The sequence below is a fragment of the Sitophilus oryzae genome, unplaced genomic scaffold, assembly GCF_002938485.1.
Source record: "Sitophilus oryzae breed Bouriz unplaced genomic scaffold, Soryzae_2.0 scaffold_297_pilon_pilon, whole genome shotgun sequence".
Taxonomy (NCBI): domain Eukaryota; kingdom Metazoa; phylum Arthropoda; class Insecta; order Coleoptera; family Curculionidae; genus Sitophilus; species Sitophilus oryzae.
Window position 1 is genome coordinate 194,842 of NW_022146859.1, and position 25,813 is coordinate 220,654.

Genomic DNA, 25,813 nt, shown 5'->3' on the forward strand with positions numbered 1-25,813 from the left:
TGGGAGATGCAAACACTCTTGGTTGAAGAACTTACGAGACTGGACTGGACTGAACTGAACTCACACGAACTGTTTCGAGCTGCACAGGATAGACATTGTTTCACCGCAATTGTCGCCAAAAGATCATGCATTAGAAGATGGTACTATACGAAGAAGAAAGACACTGGAGAGATCATATACGTAATGAAGAGGTTCTTGGGAGGCTTAACAGGGAAAGGGAATTACTTGCAAATATAAAAAACGAGAGTCAGCATACTTGGGCCATGCCATGCGCAATAGTAGAGCAAAGCTTCTGAAGTTGATTATAGAAGGAAAGGTAGAAGGCAGAAGAGGACTTGGGAGATGCAAACACTCTTGGTTGAAGAACTTACGAGACTGGACTGGACTGAACTGAACTCACACGAACTGTTTCGAGCTGCACAGGATAGACATTGTTTCACCGCAATTGTCGCCAAAAGATCATGCATTAGAAGATGGTACTATACGAAGAAGAAAGACACTGGAGAGATCATATACGCAATGAAGAGGTTCTTGGGAGGCTTAACAGGGAAAGGGAATTACTTGCAAATATAAAAAAAACTAGAGTCAGCATACCTGGGCCATGTCATGCGCAATAGTAGAGCAAAGCTTCTGAAGTTGATTATAGAAGGAAAGGTAGAAGGCAGAAGAGGACTTGGGAAATGCAAACACTCTTGGTTGAATAACTTACGAGACTGGACTGGACTGAACTGAACTCACACGAACTGTTTCGAGCTGCACAGGACAGACATTGTTTCACCGCGATCGTCGCCAAAAGATCATTCATTAGAAGATGGTGCTATACGAAGAAGAAAGACACTGGATAGATCATATACGCAATGAAGAGGTTCTTGGGAGGCTTAACAGGGAAAGGGAATTACTTGCAAATATAAAAAAACGAGAGTCAGCATACCTGGGCCATGTCATGCGCAATAGTAGAGCAAAGCTTCTAAAGTTGGTTATAGAAGGAACGGTAGAAAGCACAAGAGGACTTGTGAGATGCAAACACTCTTGGTTGAAGAACTTACGAGACTGGACTGGACTGAACTAAACTCACACGAGCTGTTTCGAGCTGCACAGGACAGACATTGTTTCACCGCGATTGTTGCCAAAAGATCATTCATTAGAAGATGGTACTATATGAAGAAGAAAGACACTTCTTAGGACAAAAAATGTACTAAAAAAACAAAACCGGAATCATCAAAACAAGAAAAAGAGTGCATCTACCAGATACCTACAGGTATATTTTTTTATTAAAAATACAGTCCAGTGTTTTTGTTTTGAACAAATAATTGAATAACTTAAATTGTTCTTGTTATATGACTTAAATGAAGAACTTACTGGCTTAGATGAAGAATTGTTCTTGTTATATGAAGAACTACAAACACAAATTAACGAACTAAATACAGCCAGCAATAAAGTAGGTCTCAAAATTAATTTAGAAAAAACAAGAATAATGTACAGGGTGTCCCATTTTAGTTGAAATCATACGGTATCTCCGTTATTAGTAAAAATAAGAGGATGCGGTTTGCACAAACCTGCGCCACTTTTTTGTCAAACGGAAGATGCTGCCAACAAAATTTTCATAGCCCTCTTCGTTTCTGAGCTACGGGGTCTTTTCGAAAATTATGCAATTTGGGACCCCGTATCTCCGTTATTATGGAAAACTGGTTCTTGTAGAACTTTTTACGTAGAATACAGTGGCGTAGTCTGTTTTCCTACGAAAAAAATATTTTTGAAAATATGAACTAAAGTTATGTTTTTTTTAAATGGAACACCCTGTATATTTATAAATCGTATGATTCGCCTTGCTATGATCTTCTCATAAATATATATCACTCTATATTTATTTTAACTATTTACTGCAATATTTAAAATATATCATTTTCTTAAAATCAAAATGGTATTTACTAAAATAGTCATACACATATTAAAATTTTATTTGAAATTGATATATTTTACTTTTGAATGTTACCACTGAATCTCTAAATATATTTTTCTTTTTTTTTATAACCGAATTTATTAACGGTTTGATCGGTTTGCAAATATCTAAAAGCTTGTACTATTAAAGCATTTTCCAGGTGTTCGACATTGTGTTAGTTGCCACGATATATTTCATATTTCAAAAATCCCCAAAATCAGAAATCGAGAACGGACAAATCCGGGAATCAGGGAGGCCATCATATGGATCCAATTCATTGATTTGAAAAATAATAATTTCACAAAATTCTAATATTTTTGTTGTAAGTTAAATTGTGAGGGGGAGCCCCATCTTGGCTGATAGTATGTTTTACGTAAATTAGCTAAAGGAATATTTAAAAGTTCCGATACGATAGCTTTCAAGATTTACAAATAGTGGTAGAGAGTTAAGTTTCCCTAATATATAAAGAATTTATTAGTGGCTCTCAAAATAAAACAAGAGACAGATAGCAGTATACTTTTAATAATTCTTTAGTTTCTTTTATTTTCAATCATGGCCTACTAATAAATATGATCTTTTAATATTTGATTTTAAATATTGCAGTAAATAGTGAAAATAAATATAGAGTGTTATCTTTTTGAGCAGCTTATGACAAGCCAGATCATATAACTTATAAATATACAGGGTGTTCAATTTAAGAAAACATAACTTTAGTTCATATCTTTAAAAATATTCTTTTCGTAAAATAACAGACTACGCCACTGTATTCTACGTAAAAAGTTCTACAATCAACAGTCTCCATACCTTTAAGAATAACACAGATACAGGGAGTGTCCTAAATTGCATAATTTTCAAAAAGACCCTGTAGCTCTGAAACGAAGAGGACTATGAAAATTTTGTTTACGGCATCTTCCGTTGGACAAAAAAGTGGAACAGGTTTGTGCAAACAGCACCCTTCTATCTTCACGAATAACGGAGATACCGTATGATTTCAACTAAAATGGGACACCCTGTACAATGAACAAGTAGACAGAAAAGACATTGTAGTAAATAACACAAAACTGGAAATAGTAGAAGAATACATATATTTGGAACAAATAATATACAAGTAGAGGGAGAAGGGGGTTTCTGCATCAGGAGGATCAGAGGATCAGGCGCACTGCGCATGCGCGTAAATCAGCTAGGAACATGTAAGATAGGCTAATAAACAAGAATAAACAGGTTTGAACCGCTTTGAACAGCTTTTGAACAGCTTTGAACCGCTTTTTAGCTTAAAACAACAGACCTGTTCATTTTTTGTTCATACCTGTTTATTTCTGTTTTAAAGGTGTTCAAAGCGGTTCAAACCTGTTTATTCTTGTTTATTAGCGTATTTTACATGTTCCTAGCTGATTTACGCGCATGCGCAGTGCGTTTGATCCTCTGATCCTCCTGATCCTCCTGATGCAGAAACCCCCTTCTCCCTCTGCTTACACAGCTCGAGATCTCTACTATCAGAAATCAACCGAAGAATTAAATTAGCATGGAATATTTATGGATGAAACTCAACCATATGCAAATCTAGAATGCCACTTTATCTAAAGAAGAAAACATTCAACCAATGTGTACTACCAGCCATGACCTATGCATGCGAAACCTGGACATTTAAAACGAACATCATAAGGAAACTGCAGGTTGCACAACGCTCACTGGAAGGAAATATACTGGGAACAACCAAGAAAGACCGTAAAAGAGTAGAGTGGATACGACAAAAGACCAAGGTAATAGATGTCATCCACAGAATCAAATCCCTCAAGTGGCAATGAGCAGGACACCTGGCAAGAAGAACGGACAGCAGGTGGACCACAACAACTACAGAATGACTAACCTAACCTACCCACTAGAAATTAAGACCTAGAAGAAGACCGAACCTGAGATGGGATCATGATATTAGAAAATTAGCAGTGATAACTTGGGCCCGCATAGGCAACCATAGACTCTCAATAGGCCCAATTACTCTCTTTGTAGAGAGTATCTAAATATGTAAGGGGGCTACACCGCAATTGGAACTTGTTAAATAAGCTGAAAATGATGATGATATGACTGAAAATTGCATTTCTACATATTAATTTCACTTACAAACTCTCCATTCCGACCTTTTTCAATTTTATGAAAAGTTCCAAAGTGAAACTTTCAAATTCCCGATTATTTTCCACCCTTTTAAATCGCTACAATTGCAAATATATTAAGTTACTGAGCCCGGTACTTTGTTTGAAGTTGGGTCAGTAAATTTAAAGTTTCTTTGACCAAGTAAAAAACTGATAAATCTCTTTCTCTCGGAGATAAGTCGGTGCGCTTTTTGGTTTCGAACTTTCCGATGTTTTATTAATTTTGCTTGACAAACTTTTGATAAAATCAATAGGAACAGTTGTGATTGTTACTTGCTACAAAGTTGACGGCTTAGAACTCTATCTGCGTCTATATATCTTGCAGTTTTATGAGTTTGTTAAATCTAACAAGAAATTTAATTTGTAAATACTTCTTTAAAATCAAAACAGGTTCTTTAAATTTAAGCTTTTTTCAATGAGGTTTATTGTGAACAACCCGAGCTTTCGACTACTACTTGCACTTATGATATGTTGGTGGTATGCATGGTCTGCAATATCTCACTTCATTGTCTCACCCTTTTTGCGTAATTTTTTTTATGTTGGTTAGGTTGTACAGGGTGAGTCAGCGATAGAGTCTATTCTTGGATCTTTGTATATTTTTGGATTTTTTGGGAATCTCATTTGTTTCGAGGTTTACAAAAAATGTTAAATATAAAAATTATAGGGAAAGTCAAGATACATATTTTAAAATTATTATAGAGTATACAGAGTGCTTCAAAAAAACACCCATTTTTTATTTAATTTTTATATTCTGCTTAAAATTCTATAACTTTTGAAGCGAAACTTCTTTACGCGTGGTAGGAGTAAAAATTCGTTGCTATGACACACCACGGCCTTGATACGACATGGCCTTGACGCGCGAGCTAGCGAGAAAAAAAAGTAATGAGTAATGATCCGACAAACACCAAAAAAATTTGATTTAAAGCTAAGAGAAGCATTATAATAAACTTGATACTGCCAAGTTCTCGATCATCGAGACGAGATATTAACAAACTCTCGTCTCGATATTTTTCTCTAAGTCAATTTCTCGATCTCGATACGAGATTCTCGAAATTTTGAGAGTCTAGAAAATAAATAACTGATTTATTATTATTAAAAAATATCATGTTATAAAGTCTGCACCAAAAGATAGGGTAATTTTTTTCTGTTAAAAAATTACGTTATAAAATAGAGAGCTATTATAGGTATGGTATTGAACTAAAAGCCATGTGTAACAAAAAAAAAACGCAGACTTTGGCCCAAAATCCCAAAAATAAAAATATATTGTTTTAAAAAGCGAAAATCAAAACGACTCCTTTATTTTTCAATTTAGTATTTGATCCCCATATGGGTTTAAAATTTACCTAGCTACCTATGAAAGTTTAAAATTTTTACTTCGTTGTGCAACAAACTGATTTTTGTTTACTCGAAACAGTCTTTTATTGAAAAACTTTTTTTCTTCGACATTAGGTACTTAGATTCGCTTAACTCAATAGGATATAATAGTGAAATTTATAAAAAATAGTGCCATAGGAACAAGAATATATTATATTTACATTTCTTTATTCTGAACAGACCGACTGATCGAACAGTTTTGGGGAAGTTTTCTTTTGATTATTTGTAATAATTGTAAATAAAGAACTGTAAATTAGCATTGTACTTAACTGATGTCATTGTTTGTTGTTTTTAACATTAGTTGTTTTGTGCGGAGGTAAAATGCCCTAGTCTATCGCCTGTCAAACCTTTATGCCTGTTAAACCCTTATTTTTTTCGTTTTAGTTTAAGAGTCTTTTTTTCCTTTAAAAATATGAAAGTATTTGTGTTTTTACCTTTGTTATCGTTGTTATGTTACTTTTGCTTTGTTAATTTTCTTATGTTTAAAATGAATTAAAATCATTTCCCAAGATAGTTTTTTATTTCATTTCTCTAGCCTTTTATGAGCTGTTGAGTTATTGCAGCATTTAAAGTTTTTCGAGATCGAGAAATCTCGAAAAAATTTCTCGATCTCGAAAAAGCTCGAAGTCATTTTCTCGATCTCGTCTCGAAAAAAAAATTCTCAGTCTCGTCTCGATCTCGTCTCGAAATCGAGACGAGACGAGAAATTTCGAATTACGAGAGTCTCGTGAAACCCTAGTCCCAGTATTCTCTGGTTATGTGCTAAGAAGTAAATTTTTGTGCACATTTCCATCGATAAATTTGTAGCTTCTGAATAACAGTCTAGGTAAAGCATTTAGCTCATTTGTTAGCTCAGAATTAGAATTTTTAGAATTAAGCAACTCGCATTTTCATTGGAGGATATTGTCATATTTATTTCACAATAATCAACGGGAATATTCGTATAGTTTAAGAAAATTACTGTTAACCAGTGTAAATACAAATTGTTGGTTTGGTTCAAATATTTTTCTCTTTTTAAATAAATTTAAGCGTTAACATTATTAGGCATTTGCATAAAAGTGTGTATTTTGTGTGGTATTCCACAAAATCTTCAGGCTATTGAGGAAACAGAAAATGTACAGATTACAGAAATAAATTGAAAATAATATTTATATTAAAACAGCATTATATGACACTTTTTTTTCAGATTTTTTGGATCTGCCATTGATGTTATACACCTAAAATTAATAGTTTTTGTATTATTTGAACGTGTTTAAACAAATATTAGATTTAAGTCAGGTAAAAAATTGTCACTGATGTCATCGTTTCTGAAGTTGGACTACTAAAATTTGGTAGGAGAGTTTTATAGAGGTGAAGATAAAGATACATGTAAAGATATTCTAGTTAGATCCTACAGGGTGTTCAAAATATACGTTTAAAGAACTATAACAGATATGAAACTTATACATTTTTCTTTCTTTTTCAGTTCATCGCTGTACTATTGGGCACACTACGACTTCTTCAACAACACAAAACTCGGAGAACCAGTACCAGGAAAGCAGTGCGACGAAGTGTTTGCTTCCTGGAAACAGAAGAAAGGAACTCTGAGGTCCCCTCTCAATACTCTAGTCTACAAACAGAACCAACCGAGTGAAGATATAACTTGTTTGTACCGGTTTGTCACTGACAAGAGACTGTTTGCAAGGGTGATATTGACCATAAATTGTGTCAATTTTAAGGTAAAACAACCGTCAAAAACTATGAAGACTGTATATCTGTAGCTGAATGTCTTGACCATTAAACATATACTGTGTGATATAGAAATTGCAACACTCTCCTTGCAACAGCCTCTTGTAGGCCTCAAAAGAAATAAGTTCTCAAAAAAAAAAGTTTTTTTTTTGTTAAATAAACTCTAATTATTGATAAACAGACTGGGATAAAAATGTTATTATCGTTTACTACACTTCATGCAGGCATTCATCAACCGACAAAACATTATAAATACATCTAAGCATGTAGTGGGTGTTGCCATTTATATGTCACACAGTATACTGGCAAATGTTAGTTTTGGGTCGAGTTTTCCATAAGAAAAGTACAATGCGTTTATAATGTACTGAACAGAGAGAGAACAGTAAACACGTTGCCAAACGTACGAAATAAACCGAGAAACTGTGCACAGGGTACGTGGAAGAGTATATAGCAGATTCGTCGCGGTGGACCGGTCGACCCAATCACTACTTAAAATTCTAGAAAAGGGTGTACTTCATGTGTTCAGCTTCACGATTTAATTAGGTCTCATGATACTTTATTTTTTGTTTATTTATTAACGAGTCGTTGTAATTTTTCCTATAGCTTGTAAATTTTTAAGTGCAAGTTAGTAACACTTGCATTTTTGGTAAAAATAAGTGGAATTGACTTGGTGTTTGACAGTGGTCACGCTATTAGAGCACCGAATTCAAAAATTGATATCTCGAAATTCATTAGAAATAATAGATTGTAGTTTTTTTTAAACTTTCTTAATATTTCTGCTATATTTTCTTCGCAGACAGTATGTGAAAATCTTTATAAATAAAAAAGTTACACGATTGCTGAGAATTGCTATGCACTAAATGTAAATGGATGTTTTTTTTTAAATTTTTGTATGGAAAAAACAAGCCTATAGAATTTTTATTATTTAAACATCTTGTAAAAGATCCCAACTTCAAAATAAAAAAAAGTTTCAATATCTAAAGTGGTTCGTGAGTTATAGCTTGTTACGTGTTAAAAACTTGAGTTTTTAAATTATCGCGATTACTGACGTTTTCTGGTTACAAAAAAATATGAACACCTTAACGATATCCTTATAATTCCATTTCAGATGATCAGAAACATATCTACTGGTTTTATCCAGTTATCTTTTCGAAAAAAAGTCTTTTAAAAATAACCGGTTTGCGATCGTAATTTTACTTTACTTGATAGGAAAGACGTACCGAAGAAATATGACCACACAATAACGCCCCAACAGGACGGTCGCATTTCTCTCACTCCGACTTAATAAGATCCCTATGTGATTTACTTCCACACATGTAAATACCGACCCAAAAGTAAGAGTTGCCAGCACGGTATAAATGTTTAAAGTAAAACTTTACTTGAAAGTTAAATCTGAAACTGCTAGAATCACACGGTACATTTCAATCGATACTCTTATTAACTAAATTAATCAGTTCCCGATTAACTGTTTCTTATTACTTTATTTGCAGGATCATCCTTATAATTCGGGCCCTTGTACAAACTGTCTGGAGGATCGAGTTGATAAGTTGGTGGTTTGGGAGCCGGTGACGCCAGGCTCGAATTCTTCGTATCCGATAACTTTGAGTAAAGCCGCTCAATCTGGCGACGTCACTTGTATTTGTAATAGACAATCGTTCTCAACTCAGGTAAGCCAATTTATTAAAATCCTTAAATAATTAAGTATTTAACACATGTTGTAGATTAGATTATACAGGGTCCGGCAATAGTGCGTCGGGTATCTGTAGCTCCTAGAATAAAAAACTTGAGAATTTTGTTTTAGTGCAAACCTAAAGTATGTACCAGGATGTATTTCAGGAAAATACTTTAACTTCTATAGGGTAGCTCAAAAAAGTGTGAGTGGACCTGGATGATTTTTTTTAAATGGAACACCCTGTATATTATTGCATTTTTGGCTTCCCTTCAGATCACTTTACATAACCCTAAGATATGAATAAATATATCTCGATAGTTTCAGAGATATTAAAAAATAAATCAAAAATGTAGTATATTTTTCAGCTCTTCTTAAAAAAATATTAAAAATACACGAACTGTTCTGAAATAAAAACTATATTAGGTATTTACTTTAGATGGTCTGTTCTTACTTTGCTATAAATATGGTAATCGTGAATCATACAGGATGTTCAATATTCTACGCCAAAGTTTCTAAAATATAAAATATTTTTTCTTTGTTTTTTTAAATGGAACACCCTGTATATTTTTTTTATTAGATCGAGAGTTTAAAAATGAACATTTTTTGTATTTGGAGTATTTCAAAATTTTTAACGGTTTTGCAAATACACGCAGTATTATTTCATATGACGCGTTCAATGGTAAAATACCAGAGAAAAATTATTGGGCGGCTTTGATAAAAATTTACTGTAGAAAATGCCATATGAAATATAAAACCGCAAATATCTCCGAAACCGTTCAAAATGTTGAAACACTCTAAATATAAAAAATGTTTATTTTTTAATTCTCCGTCTATTGAAAAAATAATATACAGGGTATTCCATTTAAAAAAACGAAGAAAAATTATTTTATATTTTGGAAAGTTTGGCGTAGAATTTTGAACATCCTGTATAATTTACGATTTTCATATTTATAGCAAAGTAAGTACAGACCATCTAAAGTAAATACCTAATATAGTTTCGATTTCAGAACAGTTCTTGTATTTTTAATAATTTTTTTAAGAAGGGCTGAAAAAGATATATTTTTGATTTATTTTTTAATATCTCTGGAACTATCAAAATGTATTTATTCATATCTTAGGGTTATGTAAACTGATCGAAAAGGAAGCCAAAAATGCAATAATATACAGGGTGTTCCATTAAAAAAACATCCATGTCCACTCATACTTTTTTGAGCCACCCTATAGAAGTTAAAATATTTTCCTGAAATATATCCTGGTACATACTTTAGGTTTGCACTTAAACAAAATTCTCAAGTTGTTAATTCTAGGAGACTGTTAATTAGACTGTTATAGGAGAGTTGTTAATTCTACAGATGCCCGACGCACTATTGCCGGACCCTGTATATTATATGAGAGTAAGGAAGTTAGTCACCGTGATCTTATAGATCTATTGTGTCCCCCTTTCTTGAATTGTAATTCATCATACACTCTCAGGGCTTTGGCAAAAGCCAGTAACTGAGACTGTTTTATAGAGGTTAGTTCTCCATCTCCGATGATATGAATCGTACCACAGTTTGTGACATGAATGGTTGTCTTCTTGACGCACTCAGTGCGGTGTTCTGATGTTTCCCCACGGAATCTGCATTCGTCATTGCTTCTTAGTTTCAACCTACTGAGATTTTTATTTCAGGAAATAGTGTCTTGTCATAAACCCCGTGACTATCCGAAAATTGCTTTTACTTAAATTAAAGAAAATCTTTGAGTCCTTAGAAAGCTCCTTTCCTAGCTAGAATGTTTGCTTTTTTTATTGCCTTTTTTGTCTAATTTGTTCAGCTTCTCTAGGCATTCTTTGACCAACTTCGAGTTGATGGTTATTGAGTTGATTGCTTTTAGTACTGCGTGACTATCGGATAAGATGGCTGTTTCCTATTTCCGATAGTTAATATAAGATAAATTGTACGTATCTTTCGATAGTGTGAATTTCTACCCGTAGGATGCTGGGGTAGGAGCCCATTGGTTTGCAGTTTTTAATTTTCAGTATACCACTTTATGATATGGTCTTTTACATGTTGAGTAAACGTTTCAAGGAGTGGATTTTTTTTATGCATTCTTGCAAAATTCTCCTAGTACGGTTTCTGTCAATGACTACTCTAATCATTGTCGCATTGGCATATCTACTGATGACTATATTTTCAATACATGGCACTGGACTAACAAATACATCCTATTAATTATTACGATCAAAAACTAAATATTTTGGTCGTATATGGGCTTTCGAACTATTACGAATTCGTAATAGTTACAAGTTACAATTTAATAGTTACAATATAAGCACTAACTCGTTAAATTATACTTTTATGTTATGTACTACTGTTTAATAATTCGTAAAGGGCTGGATACATGTACAAGCTTTACCACGAGCTTACCTGCACAAACCTATTTGTATCAGAAACTCGCTGTATGTAGACGGTAAAACGGTAGCACGCACAAACCAACAAGCGCGGCCTGCGTAAACGTCGCGCTGCTAAAGATTTTAGTTTGCGCAAACCAGTTTGGGTGATATCATACGTTTCAGCGAGTTCAAGGTACAGTTTTGTGACTTTTGTGGGTTTTGTGTTATTAGTTATCAACTCTTAGAAAATGTCGTACTTATTCCAATAAGTAGTTTATGACGAGTTTCATTGAAATATATTGATCGTTGCCATGCCTATGGAAGATAAAATCGAAAGATTATTCCGATAGAAACAGAAAAAATGATGCTTACAAGAAAATGGTTTTCTAATTAAAAACCAGTTTTACTCTACTTTGATCTATACCGTATATTTTGCTGTTTTTTCTTTAACAATAAGCAATAAAAAACAATAATTCGTCACTTGACGGAATTTCGGCCACAAACGGAACCACAAATTCAGAATAAGAATAATGACGAATGTATATACGCTCTTACTTGCATCGTGTGGACACCGCACAGTGTTCCTTCTAGTTTGCGCAAACTTTACCGTGCAGGCAAGTCGCTACCGTATAGCCGCCGTTTAAGGGTGTGTACAAACAAATTTGTAGACGAATTTTCTTCCAAAATAAATGCCACCTAAAAAAATAAATAGTCATAACTTGTGTGGACATGATTCACCATTAGACATTATATAATTTTCTTAAGGTAAGTTCATATACACGCGAATTGCGAAATCCGAATTGAAAACCCGTCTTTTTCGTTCATATAATAGCGAAATTCGAAAATAAATTTTATTATATATACAAGGTGTCCCAGAAATAAGTGCAAGTATTTTAACTGGTAGTATAGTTCAAGCCCAGAAATACACCTATGAGGATTTTTTCACGAAAAAAAGTTGGAAAATTCGAAATTTTTTGAAAAATTTTTGGAATTTTTTTTAATTTTTAGTTAAAAAAAACATAATTTCTTGATAATATGGCAACTAAGGTTTTAGATTAAATTTACAAGAACGAAAATCCAGAAAAGATCCAGTGGTTGTAATCCAGTGGTTCAGTGTCTCTTTGGAATAGCATTTCACAATTCGTGTGTATATGAACCTACCTTTATAAAGTAATTGCAAAACAATTTCCGATGCACGTGATGAACTTTGAGTGACAAACGATGGCGACAGCGCTGCCAGATTGGGATGGATTTATGAGATGAATCTTATTGTAAAATTGGGAAACAATATATTCATTATATCATTTTTTAAAGATTTTTACTTTTTATTTTTAATTTAATAATTAATATTTTACTAATTAATTGATTTATTAACAGTAGTCACTAACACTCACAGTAGAAATATTTAAATTTACGGCAACAGGTAGTCGCTACAAATCAAAATAAGTAGAAATAAGTTTAAAAGTGGTAATGCTTACCAATCAAACTTACTTCTCTGTCTGCAGTCAAGGGTAATAAAGGACTTTATTGTTTCGTTCTCATTCAAAATAGTTTATTAGAAAAGCTTCAAGCTTTTTGCTTCGACTGTTTAAATGCTTTGGCATATTTTTAACACACAATTTCAAGAAATGCAATACAAAAAATAAAAATTTAGTTCTTAAAAGAACTGTTTTTGCTTAAAAGTACAATTTTTAAAAAAGACTATAGAAATCGGAAGAAGCTATTCCCAAAAATTCAACAACAATACAATATTATACAAAATAATGACTGACATGATAATTGTCAAATAATAAACGACAACATTGGTGATCGCGGCGCAATGTGACCAACATGGCGATAATAAAAATCGCTTTAAATTAATTTTTGCAGCTTTAATCTAAATAACATATATCATTTGTTGTATAAAGTAAAATGAAGAGCTGCTCGGTATCTTAAATTATACAACAACTTTAAACATTTTTGCTAAAATTTCTTTAAGCTTTAGTGTCAATTTCGATATGATTGATGACGTGCATCGGAAAATGTTTTGCGTTTACAGTACTACTTAGTATCAAAGAAATGTTATAAAAAATATTTTATAATAAAAAATAAATTAACTATTTTATAATTATAATAATTTTTTCTAACAATGCAAATGTTAAGACTGAAATATAAAGCACACACCCAGATTACCTTAGATCCCAAATAATTAATATTAAGCTATGTAAGAGGAAGTTTGCTTGAAAAATATATAAATCACGTCAGCGTGAAATTGCGCCAGCGTAAAACAAACGACACCTAAGTACGTTATAATTAATTTCAGTTCTGCGACAAATATTTCATCATCTAGCGAACTTTTCAGATGGATCATATTGAGAAAGTTTCGGTAAACATGAAATTTTAAGCAAGCTTTAGTTGACGCCGAACAGCTAGTTGCAGCAAAATTATATGTGTTGCCACAGCTATCCCTTTGTAAAACAATTTAACTCCGTTATCTCGTGATAATCTACCCCGGTGAAAAATAAACTTGTGGTAACACTGGGTAACGATATGTGCCATACGTTGCTAAGAAAATCACTTTAATAAACTTGATATTGTACTAACCTTGATGTGTTCCAATAATTGTCTGGTTGTTTGCTAGAAAGTAAATTTTCATGCATATTGTCATCGATAGGTTTGTAACTTCTGAATAACGGTCTAGTTATTTCAATTGTCAGTTCACTGATGTCACTTTCAAATGACAGTTCACAAATTCGAATTTAGAGTTAGTAACTCGCATTTTCATTGGAGGACACTGTCATATATATTTCAAACCAATAATCAATAAGAATATTTGTATAATTTAATAAAATTACTTTAAATTACTATAAATAATAAATTGTTTGTAATTGAACTCTAATTTCTGTATTATTAATCCGGTAAATGATGGAGATAAACAATTGTGATTGATTAAAATTTTATTTTAAGATAAAATTTTGGTCAACAGCATTCTGAGAATTTGAATAATAAATTGAATAATAACAAGACAAGTGACATCTGTCTAAAAAAGACAGCGAATTAGAGTGGCAATTTGGTTATGTAAAATTTAGAGCAACAATTTTTATTATGCAAAAGAAATACATATTCTACCGTATGATCGAATAAAAACGGCGTCCAGTTGGCTTGGAAATGACGATCGATTACATTTCCCATATAAATTTACACATAAAATGACAGCGATCTTCATTTCATAGCCATCGCTGACGCCGTTTTTATTCGATCATACGGTATTAGTTTACTGATTGCCTAATGATTAACATTAATTTAAAAATAAATCCCTAACATGAATGATGATAATATTTAAACAAAAACAGACCACACAAAACAAATTGTTGGTTAGTGGCAGTTAGTAGTAGTCAGAGATATTGATGTAGTAGTATTATGGTTTAATGGCCACAGGCTATCCAGGGCTATACGGCCGGGTGAGAATGATAGTTTTTTAATAAAAATTAAAAAAACATTATAAAATTATAAAGCTAGAATAGTATACGGTTTTATATTAACTCTATTTTTTGGAAGTTTATAAAAAACATTCATAAAAAATATACAGGGTGACTCCTGAAAGTTGGCCATGCTTTCGGGAAATGATGGGGGACGTCGAAATATTAATTTTTATATACAGGGTGATTTTTAACATATACGCATAAAGTTGGGAAATTATTACTGATGACAAATAATGACTAACAATGAAAATAAAAGTTAGTAAAATATTTTTATTTACGGAGATAACAAACTATTTGAAATAAAAACGAAAAACTTAAATTTCATTAAATTGAATGTACACTAAATATTTTTATTTACGGAGATAACACACTATTTGAAATAAAAACAAAAAACGTAAATTCCATTAAATTGAATTTGTATTTACTGATAAAGTTGATAAATTTTTGTGAAAAAAACCCAAATTATTTCAGAATCTAAAAATATTTTACATTTATATTTTTTTTTTCATTATAAGTCATTATTTGTCATCAGCAATAATTTCCCAACTTTATTCGTATAGGTTAAAAATCACCCTGTATAAATTTTTGAAAAATAGAAGATATTCTTTAATAGTTTTTAACAGTTGAAGGTATCGTTATAAAATTTTATTATAGGAGTCTACCTAACAGAGACGCTTTAAATGTAAAAAAGAGGTTTTAGTTTCAACCAGTGGCGTAGATGTGATACGCATCGGGTAATTTTTACCAAAAAAAATAATACGACTCTGTTCGCCAAAAATTTGGGAGTTTCTTTATTTACTTGGTTTATTTCCAAGAAAAAATGTATCTTGCAACTTTTTTCTAACATCATTTTGTCACAATTTATTTTTTTTAATGAGAACCTTAAATAAGCGAATTAGTATAACCTTAAAACTAAGAATTTTATTATTAACAATAAAAAAATTCTAGTATAAATTTTAAATTTTTTAAAAATTTATTTAAGGAACTAAATCTTCCTATTTAAATTCATATGTAAGTGAAGAAGGGAGCTGACGATGCACATATGTTTTCTGCCCTCTAGTTAAAATAATTCGCTGTATTTAAGATTCTCATTAATTTTTTTTAAATTGTGACAAAATGATTTGAAACATTTTGATGAATGAAACATTTTTGCTTGGAAATAAACCGAGTAAATAAAAAAAACTCTAAAAATTTTATATTTTATCAGTCGCGTACTATTTTTTTGCAAAAATTACCCAATGCGTATCACATCTACGCCACTGGTTGAAAATAAAACCTCTTCTTTTTACATTTAAAGTGTTTCTATTAGGTAGACTCTTAACAATTAAATGTTATAACAATACCTTCAACTGTTGAAAAACTATTAAAAAATATCTTTAATTTTTCAAAAACTTTAATATCCTGTATCTTGGGTAAAAGACATTTCCGACCTATAGTGTGCTATATCAGAATTAATATTTCGACGTCCTCTATCATCACCCGAAAGAATGACCGACTTACAGGAATCACCCTCTATATACTTCAAATCCTTGAATTTGATAGCTGTTAGTAGTTTCACTTCAAATATAGTGCACACACAATTTTTTTTTATTTTGTTTTTATATATTTCTTTAGCAGCAGGAATGCATGTGGGTATTTCCAGTACAGACTCTGGACCAAGATAGGATAACTATGTTCCTTTCACCGGTTTATTCATTGCTATGGATGTCTCTTTCATCATTTTGTTATTTAAAATGTCCAGGAAATCTTCAGAAAAAAAATATTGCGTATTATTCCCCTGGTATATAAATGTCGCAGTGAAAAAAATACAAAGATAAATCTCTTATGCATAATAACCCAATAAAATAAGAATATTTTATTTCCTTCTACAGAAAGCGTTATATTTCTTGTCATTCTTGTCATTCCTCAAGCTTTTTTAGTGGCTTTTAATAAATAACACTATTGTGAGCGAAGTAATAAATTTGACCTGCACAAAAAATCCATTATGTCTTTTTGTTACTAGCACAATAACAGAGTATAAGTTGCTTAAAAGCTACAATGACGATGCTTTGCAAAATTTGGGGTTGTTCTTTTGTACTCTATACAGAGAGGCTAAAAAAGAACAAATCAGGAAGGATAACTTTTTTTGTCTTTCACTAGCAGATACCGGGTGTTTAAAATTTACCTCTCTTTATTGTGACATCAAAAACAGTAAGAGATACACAATGGTTCAAATTATTGGGGCAAATTATCTGTTTACCTAGCTTTAATAAGAAATATTGGTCCAATTACTCTCTTTTTGATATAGCAACCCATACAGCAGCTTTGACAGGATGCAAACACATTTAGAATTTAAGTAGCCCATATTCTATAGCTTTCATATATCTAGTTAGATAAAACCAACCTTAACCGGCAAACAAGGTTTTTTCCAATATTTCATTATTATTTAAGTTTACCTCAAACCACTGGCAGTATTTTAGTCAGAGATCTAGTGTGACGGGTATCCCAGAAATAAGTGCAAGTCTCCCCTCGTTTTTAGTTAAAAATCATAATTTATTAGGTATTAGATTAAATTTACAAGAAAGAAAATCCAGAAAAGATTCAGTGGTTCTCAAAATTTCAGCAAAAATTTTTTTTTGCAAATTTTCAAAGTGAGATAACTCCGTTATTTTACACTTATTTGGAAAACGACAAAAAGAAAATATGTTTCTTTTAACGAGATCTATATAATAATAGCTCCCGTATATAGCGTTTAACGCCTTGGGAGTAGCAAGGTACAGCTTGCTATACTAGAGCCGTTCGGTATACAAGGAAGGTAATGTGGCTAGCACTACGCTTCAACCGCCGATTATTACCTCAGAATTGTGAATCCCAAGTAACGAGATCTACCACCCCTTAAAATACTTGCACTTATTTCTGGGACACCCTGTATGTAGAATTGTTTTTTTTTACGTTTTTTGACAAGTACCATGAGACATTCCTACAAAATACATCTAGATTCAAAAGTTTTGCATTACTCGATTTTTCGAAAATAAACATCCTTCTGTGAAGACTAGACTAGAGACATAAAAGTGTGTTTTTATTTTATAAAAATTAAAGTAAAGTAATTTCCAAAGTAATTTTCTGTAAAAAGTGTGGTTCCTTATGACAGTATTGACAACAATTTCAATCATTGTCGAACACTCCGTACCTCATTCTATTCAGATTTTTCTTTGTAGATTATCTCAAAAAGTGAACAACTGAATCTTCAGCTAATCGTAGATGGCGCTCATAGTGCGTTGAGTTACTTCAAACATTCTGCGCCGCTGTTCGAAGCTACGTACGAGTTTGTCCACGGACCTTTGTGTGGACCAGCCATAATGTATCCTGCAACCGATGGTGAGATACACTATCCATACTATGAAGCTATCGGATTTGTTGAACCACCAAAATCCATAAGGTAACGTTTCGTTCACACTAATTACTGCAATGCTTCTTTTAAATATACTTAATATTTGCATAAACATTTAATTCATTAGTTTTTGTTTTTGAGTATTTTAACACCTTTGAATTTGTGTTTGACTGTGTATACAGGGTTGTTCACCACATACGACACGGAGTATTGTAGCTAAACGATTAGATTTTTACAAATTGTAAGTTTTGGGTTCGTTGAAGGACTATTAGAGCTACAATTTAAAAATATGTTTACAAGATACAGAGTGTCCCAAATAAATAAAAATATCAAAGTTGTATTTTTTTAAATGGAACACACTGTATATTATTACATTTTTAGTTTCTACTATTAAAATAAAGGTAAATTTGATTAAGGTTTATCACCCTTAAACCTTACCGTTTTTGAAATATTTTCAATTCTTTGAAATTGCAGTAAAAATTTTAAGGCTTCATTTCTCCAAGGGTTTCAAAGTTTTTAATACTAAATATCTACTGAAGTTGAATTATTGATCAGTTATTGTGTTGAAATAATAAAAATAATACTACCTCATACAGAGTGTCTAGAAATTTATTTTAAATAATTTCTAGCTTTAAACGGCAATAACTTATTTAATTTAAATGGGACACCCTGTATATTTTAGGAGAATCAGATGCACAATTTAATTGTCTATCAAATTGTATTGTACCACTTTCACATGACTAACTATGCATTTTCTTATAATTTAGACTTCATTTATCAATATACCAATATACCCATGGAATATTGACATTTTAGATTGTTTTTAAAGTAACAAATGTACAAAATGTACAGGTGCTAAAAATGATAATATTACCAACCTATTTGTATACAAAAATAAAACTATTTAAATCTTTATAGAAGAGTTATACCATTAATTAAATATACCACCATTATTTCCGCCCAAAAATTAAATAAAATTTTTAAGGTGTTACTTTTTACCAGACTGTCTAATACAGATATAAAATTTAGTTTTTTAGTATTTGGAGCAATTATTATTAATCAACACAAACAGTCATTAATGTAGTTTGAATACTGGAATTATATTAATTGGTCCTCTTTTATAAATATTTAAACATTTTTTTTTATTTTTTAATGACATAAACGAACTATATCGACCATATTGGTATCTGTACCCTTTAAAAATTTGTTACATCTTTAAAAATAATCAAAAATATCAATATCCCATAGGTATATTGATAATTTAGGTCTAAATTATAAGAAAATGCATTTTCTACGAAAACCTGAAGACATAGGTAAAAACTGATATAATACAATTTGATAGACAATTAAATTGTGCATTTGATTCTCCTAAAATATACAGGGTGTTCCATTTAAATTAAACAAGTTATTGCCGTTTAAAGCTAGTTATTATTTAAAATAAATTTTTAGACACTCTGTATAAGGTAGTATAATTTTTATTATTGCAACACCAAAAAATAGGTAAATAGAAATACTTCAGTACAATATTTGGTTTTAAAAACTTAAATACGCCTAGAGAAATAAAGCATTAAAATTATTACTGTATTTTGACAAAAACCTAAATATTTCAAAAACGGTAAGATTAAAATGCTTTAAACCTTAATCAAATTTACCTTTATTTTAATCGTAGAAACTAAAAATGTAATAATATACAGGGTGTTCCGCTTAAAAAAAAACTTTGATATTTTTTATTTATTTGGGACACTCTGTATCTTGTAAAAATATTTTTAAATTGTAGCTCTAATAGTCCTGCAACGAACCCAAAACTTACAATTTGCAAAAATCTAATAGTTTAGCTACAATACTCCGCGTCGTATGTGGTGAACAACCCTGTATATTGGTTGAATTTAGACCTGAGTATACATAAAATATTGCGTTATAGGTGTATATGGGAAATAAAAATCAACAAAGACAGAGACCTCTATCTACACTTCGACAGAATTAAGTTTAGCTCTAACTCTTGCGATGATGGTATCGTGGACATCTTCTTGAAAGGAAGAGTAGATCCATATTTGTCACTTTGTGGTGAAAACGTAACTCTAGTTAAAGATCTTCCTGTCTTAACTGCACCCCTTCTTAGCTTGGATGGGAATGATCCTTCAGTCACAATTCAGTTTATTGGTAAGTTTTCTTTCTCTATAACTTGGGTAGTAGTAAAAATATTAAAGTTTAACAAATTTATACAAATAAAGTACTTAGAAACAAAATAAGGCTTCTTGATTTTTACTCTATTTCTTGACTAAATATACGTGTAATGTTAACTCACTTATTTAAAATATATGCATTTTTTAAAAATTAAAATATATTCCACTAATTGCGAGGTTTTGAATATAGCTTAAAACTTGATTAAAAACCATACAACAAGAATTTTATAATCAGTTAAATGAGGGACAAACTTCATGAGGGACAAAAATAATTATATGCCTCATCATGTCTCTAGGTCGCACCTCGCCGACAAGAGCCGCCTTCAAAATCACCTGGAACGAACTGTTCCACCTGCCGAGGAACGTGGACGGCACTCTGATGACGTCACGACTCACCGAAGGAGGAAGTCCCGACGTGGAAGGCTGTGAATTCACCTGCCCGGGTGACCAAGGTCTGTGCATACCCAGTAGGCTGGTGTGCAACGGAGTGCTCAATTGTCCGAACACGTCAGAAACCAGAGGTAAGTAATTCATAATTATTATTTACTAGTTGAAGCCTGGCGCATCCGCCACATCAGGAAAAAAACTTATTTTTTTTAATTAAATGAAAAACAAAAAATCAGGCTACGCCGCGACGACAGTTTTTAGAAGAGCCAATTAGCTATCTTTTAGTAAAAAAGCAACTTTCTAGAGCAAGTCGTTACTTCAGTAGAGACGACACAGATGAACATTAGCATTTTATATATGTAAATTTTTGAGAAGTCTTGAATACAATTATTTAATACTAATAGAATTTTATAATTGAGAGATTTTTGTTTACTACTCATAACATAACATAATACAGAGTGGCGCCTCTCATACAAATGCCATGTACAGGGTGAGTCAAAAGTATGTAAAAATAGAAAAAATTGGAATAAATCGTAAACTAATAAAAATAGGTATATGACATACTTAATAAAAGTTGAAAAGCTTTGAAAAATCTATCAGAAAAAATGATAATGTATAGGGTGTACCACTTAAAAAAAATTAAATTTCTTGATTTTAAGTAGTTGAAATTCATAAATATATTTTGAACACCCTGTAACATCTAACTAAAACATCTTTACATAGGTCTTTTTCTATATCTCCATAAAATTCTCCTACCAAATGTTAGTTGCCCAACTTCAGAATTAATGCCATCAATGACAATTTTTTATAACACTGCAATCTAACATTTGTTTAAACAAATTTAAATATAACAAAAACTATTAGTTTTAGGTATATAACATTATATATAAAAAAGTTATGAAATTTTACGCAGAATCTAAAAATGAAATAAAAAATAGGGTGTAGGCATTTAAAAAAACATATGATATATTCGCCACACTTTTTTGAAGCACCCTGTATACTGTATAATAATTTTAAAATGTGTATCTTAACCATCTCTATAATTTTTATATTTAATATTTTTTTGTAAACCTCGAAACAAATGAGATAATGGACTTTACTCTATCGTTGACTCACCCTGTACTAGAGATAGATTGGACACTGATATAAAGCAAATAGGTTTGACATTTAGAGCCACCTGGTGATCCGGAAGAAACTAATGGAGAGTTTTGGCATAACACTATTTTAGCGTTCCGTTATTTATTAACGCTAACTAAAACGGTAACGTTATTCGAGCGCAAAATTATTCCTTGTAAAATATAAAATAATAAATATAGACTTTTTTACTACCATTTTATGTTTTATTAGATCATAAGAAGTGTAACATAGTGAAAACAAAATTAAAAATATGAATATATACATTTTAAACACCAACATATAGCGCCTATTTTTTTGATTTAACAAATAAATTTTAATATAGTAAAAATATTATAGATTATAATTAATTTTTACAAAAAATACTATACAGGGTGCTACAAATTCGAGGTACGAGCATTGGTATCTCTTCTTCTTCTTCCTGTGCCTTGTGCTTAGCCGCACGTTGGCGATTGTCTGTACTCTTCATACAATGTGTAGAGTGCCGTTTTCGGCTCTTCGAAATATAGTAGCTGCGTCGCTGATGTTACACCAATCCCGTATGTTTCTTAGCCAGGAATGTTGTTTTCTTCCTGGGCCTCGCCGTCCCTCTATTTTTCCTTGTAGAATCAGCTTAGGAATGTAATATTTGTCTCCTCTAAGGATATGGCCGAGGTATAAGACTTTCCTTTCTTTAACTATGTTAAGCATTTCTCGTTCATAGCCTACAGTTCTTAAAACTTCTTCGTTGGTGGCATGTGCGGTCCATGGCACACGTAAGAGTCTCCGGAGAGTCCACATTTCGAAAGCCTCGATGCGGTTCAGGGTTCTAGCCTTGAGAGACCAGGTTTCTGCGCCGTATAGTAAGATAGACCATATGTAGCATTTTACTACCCATAGTCTAAGTGTTAGCGGGAGACGGCGTGCTAATAGGAAGTTTTTAAGTTTAAAAAATGTTGACTTTGCATAATTTGTTCTAAGTTTAACTTCCTCATCGCAGTCCCATCGTTCATTGATCATGGCACCCAGATATTTAAATCGTGGAACTCGCTCTATAATATTTCCATCCACGGTCAATGCGATGTTGATTGTAGGCTGGCGTCCTATTACCATAAGTTTGGTCTTAGCAGCGTTGATTTTAAGACCGAAACGATTTCCCATGTCCCCTATCTTATTTATTATTTGCTGGAGATCCTCTAAAGTTGGTGCTAGTATTGCCGTATCATCTGCATATCTTATATTGTTAATTGGAACTCGAGTTCTCACTTTCTCCTTCCAGGGCCATTTGAAATATCTTTTCGACGTATATATTAAAAAGTATTGGTGACAGTATACAGCCCTTGCGGACTCCTTGACACACATTGAAGGTGTCTGTGGATAAATTTTTGTTAACTCTTATCTCCGCGGTTTGGTTGTGAGCCAAGATAGATCCTGGCGTCTATTCCTATCTCGAGCAGTCTGTTTAGGAGAATATCGTGTTTAACGTTGTCGAAAGCCTTCTGATAATCTATGAAGCATACAAAAACATCTTGGCGTTGATCATAACATTTCTGGATTAGTAGCTTGATTGAAAACAAAGGTTTTAAAACAGAAGAAAACAAAAAAATTGGTATCTCAGAAACCGTAATAGATAAGAAGATGGTTAAATTGGGACAAAGTTGCGCATTGTGATGTTCACCAAGATGCCATCAAAAAACTTTCAAAAATTTCAAGGATTGCTGAGTTTTTTAGAAAAAATGGATTTTTTTGAAAATTAATTTTATTTTTTGCTGTCGTTACTTTTTAGAAAATGAAAAAAGTAATTGCACTTTCTCATAGCCACTTGATTAGGGCTATCTGATGGTATCTTTAGATTTTCAAATTAGCTGATAGTTTGTGAGATACAGAGACCGACTTAATTTTTTTTGATACGGACCTGCATTTTTTATTTCGGTTTTTGAATGAACTCGGTCTCCTGAGTACAATGATATGCCATACTTTATACTTTTTTTTTGTTTTGTATATTTCAACACAATTTATTTAAACTAATTTCAAGTCCGGCTATGCTTTTGATATTGAATATTGATAAGCCTTCAAACTTCACCATGACGTGGGGTAAAACATTGAATACGGAAGTACAAAATGCATTCGGAAGTATATCAAGAAGATATGTTCAAAGAGCTATAAATAAAACTGAACGAATAGTAAATTTGTGCAATAGGGAGGGTGGTAACCCTTTCAAACATGTAAAGCATTAGAAAATAGTTTGTTAGAAGTTGATTTATTTATAATAACCACTTAGATTTCAAATTCATAATAAAAAAGTTAAAAATAATATCTTTAAATTGCTGACCTGGATATTATTACAATCCTTTGCTCTATAAAGTAAAATAAAGAGAAATTTAAACATTTTTGGCCAAAATTCCATTTAGTCATGTTTATAGGCTTTAGTGTCAATTAAGATATGATTAATGACGTGCATTGTGGAAAATTTGAGCGTCATTTAAAGTATTTTTTATCTTTCAGGGCATGGTCTTCACGACGAGTCTCCAGAACTCTGCATACGTGATACCGACCCAAAAATCAACTGGTTCTACGTTGGCGCCGCCACCGTCTCCGTGGTGCTGTTCATGTGCGGGTGCTGCGTGTTCCTGTGCCGCAGGTGCTGCAAGCACTGCTGCGCGCAAGACTAAAATATATCACCTAGCGTCACCAACAACACTGTTCAATTCCAAAAGCCTTATTGCGACACGTAACAAATGGGTAGGAAATATTTAAAGTATCGCTACTTTTTGAGTACGTGCGGAACCGGTATATAGGAACGGGTCTGCTTGTTTTGGAATACTCGTAGTATACAGGGTGTATGTAAATTAGTTTGTCCAACAAAATAAATAGGGTGGTAAAACAGAGGAAATGACATAATCTATAAATCATACCAAATAAACTTTTAAGCTTCATTCCGAACCTCGTAATTAGTGGAATAAATTGGTGGTTTGCATTAGCGTAGAAGTTTGTTCCTTTAATTTCAATGTAAGCATTCAGAACATCAGAATTAGTGGTAAATATTTTCAATTAGTAGAAAAAGTTGACAAACTTTTACCTTTTCCACTAATTATACTTCAAAATTTGCGAGAAATGTCATTTTGGGCTTTGATTATCTTCCGTCAAGAGAAATTCCGGTTAGAAATCAAAAATTTATTGTCTTATAATGTAATTATTAGGCTTTCTCTTTGGATACAACTGACTAACTCTATCTGTTGCTAGGATGTTCTATTAATTATTATTATTATTGTGTTTTTTAAAGGGTAATTGAAACCACTAATTGCGAGGTTGCGAATGAAGCTTCAGTCATATGTGATTAAGCTTGACCGGCACAGCGTTGTCCACTTTTACATATTTTCTTTAAATCAAAATATTTTGAGAAACAAAAATAAATTAATTATACATAATATAAACGGTTAATATTTAAGTTAGTAGTTAATATTTACATCAACAAAACTCACATCCTTAACAGCACTTGGGGGACATAAATGGTCACTACTACCGCTTTCGTGTTCAAAATATTCTAACAAGGTTGCGATGAGTTTTCTGCAAAGGCTATTAAGCTATCTTGTACACTTCGCACTAAAAGATATTCTATAAAGAACAATGTTCAACTGCAAGATCTGTTAGTATACATTTTTAAGCTAATTTGAAATATCATCAAAACGAATGGCAATGTCAGGAAAGAAATAAATAAATGTGACAACATGACATTTTTTATAGCAGAGCTACTACCTGAATCTCCAGCGGGAAATTTTAAATTCCTGTTAGTCAGCCCGGCGCCGAATGTGTCCATGGTTGGCAACAATGAATTTAAAAATCGCGCCTTCGATTACTTAACTAAAAGTTTAATTGGCATAGCTTATATTTTTGAAATTATATTTCTAGGATTCACAATAATCTCATTATAATTCAAGTCTTTACACACAATATCTTTCAAAATTTGTACTTCACTCTTCAGAAAAGTCCAACAAATTCGTAAAAATTCGAATCACTTTCAAATGTGTCAATTGAAACAAACAAACTGTCAAAAGTGGAGTTTTATGA

The 25,813-nt window shown here is 32.1% G+C and overlaps 1 protein-coding gene across 1 annotated transcript; it reads left to right on the forward strand.

The window, feature by feature from the left end:
• The first annotated feature begins 342 nt into the window (after positions 1–342).
• On the forward strand, positions 343–24,417 carry LOC115884522. The gene is made up of 7 exons (XM_030903126.1): positions 343–527; positions 6,926–7,178; positions 8,679–8,855; positions 17,890–18,110; positions 19,984–20,222; positions 20,542–20,766; positions 24,251–24,417. Exons 1-7 carry the CDS (start codon positions 343–345, stop codon positions 24,415–24,417), a joined length of 1,467 nt encoding a protein of 488 aa, XP_030758986.1.
• Positions 24,418–25,813: the final 1,396 nt, after the last annotated feature.

Bases quoted from the DNA above. Each gene is read 5' to 3' on its own strand.
- LOC115884522 (XM_030903126.1), top strand. From the start codon at position 343: ATGCAAACACTCTTGGTTGAAGAACTTACGAGACTGGACTGGACTGAA. The intron at 7,179-8,678 runs GTAAAACAACCG...CTTTATTTGCAG, and splicing joins TAAATTGTGTCAATTTTAAG to GATCATCCTTATAATTCGGG. The intron at 20,767-24,250 runs GTAAGTAATTCA...TTTATCTTTCAG, and splicing joins GAACACGTCAGAAACCAGAG to GGCATGGTCTTCACGACGAG.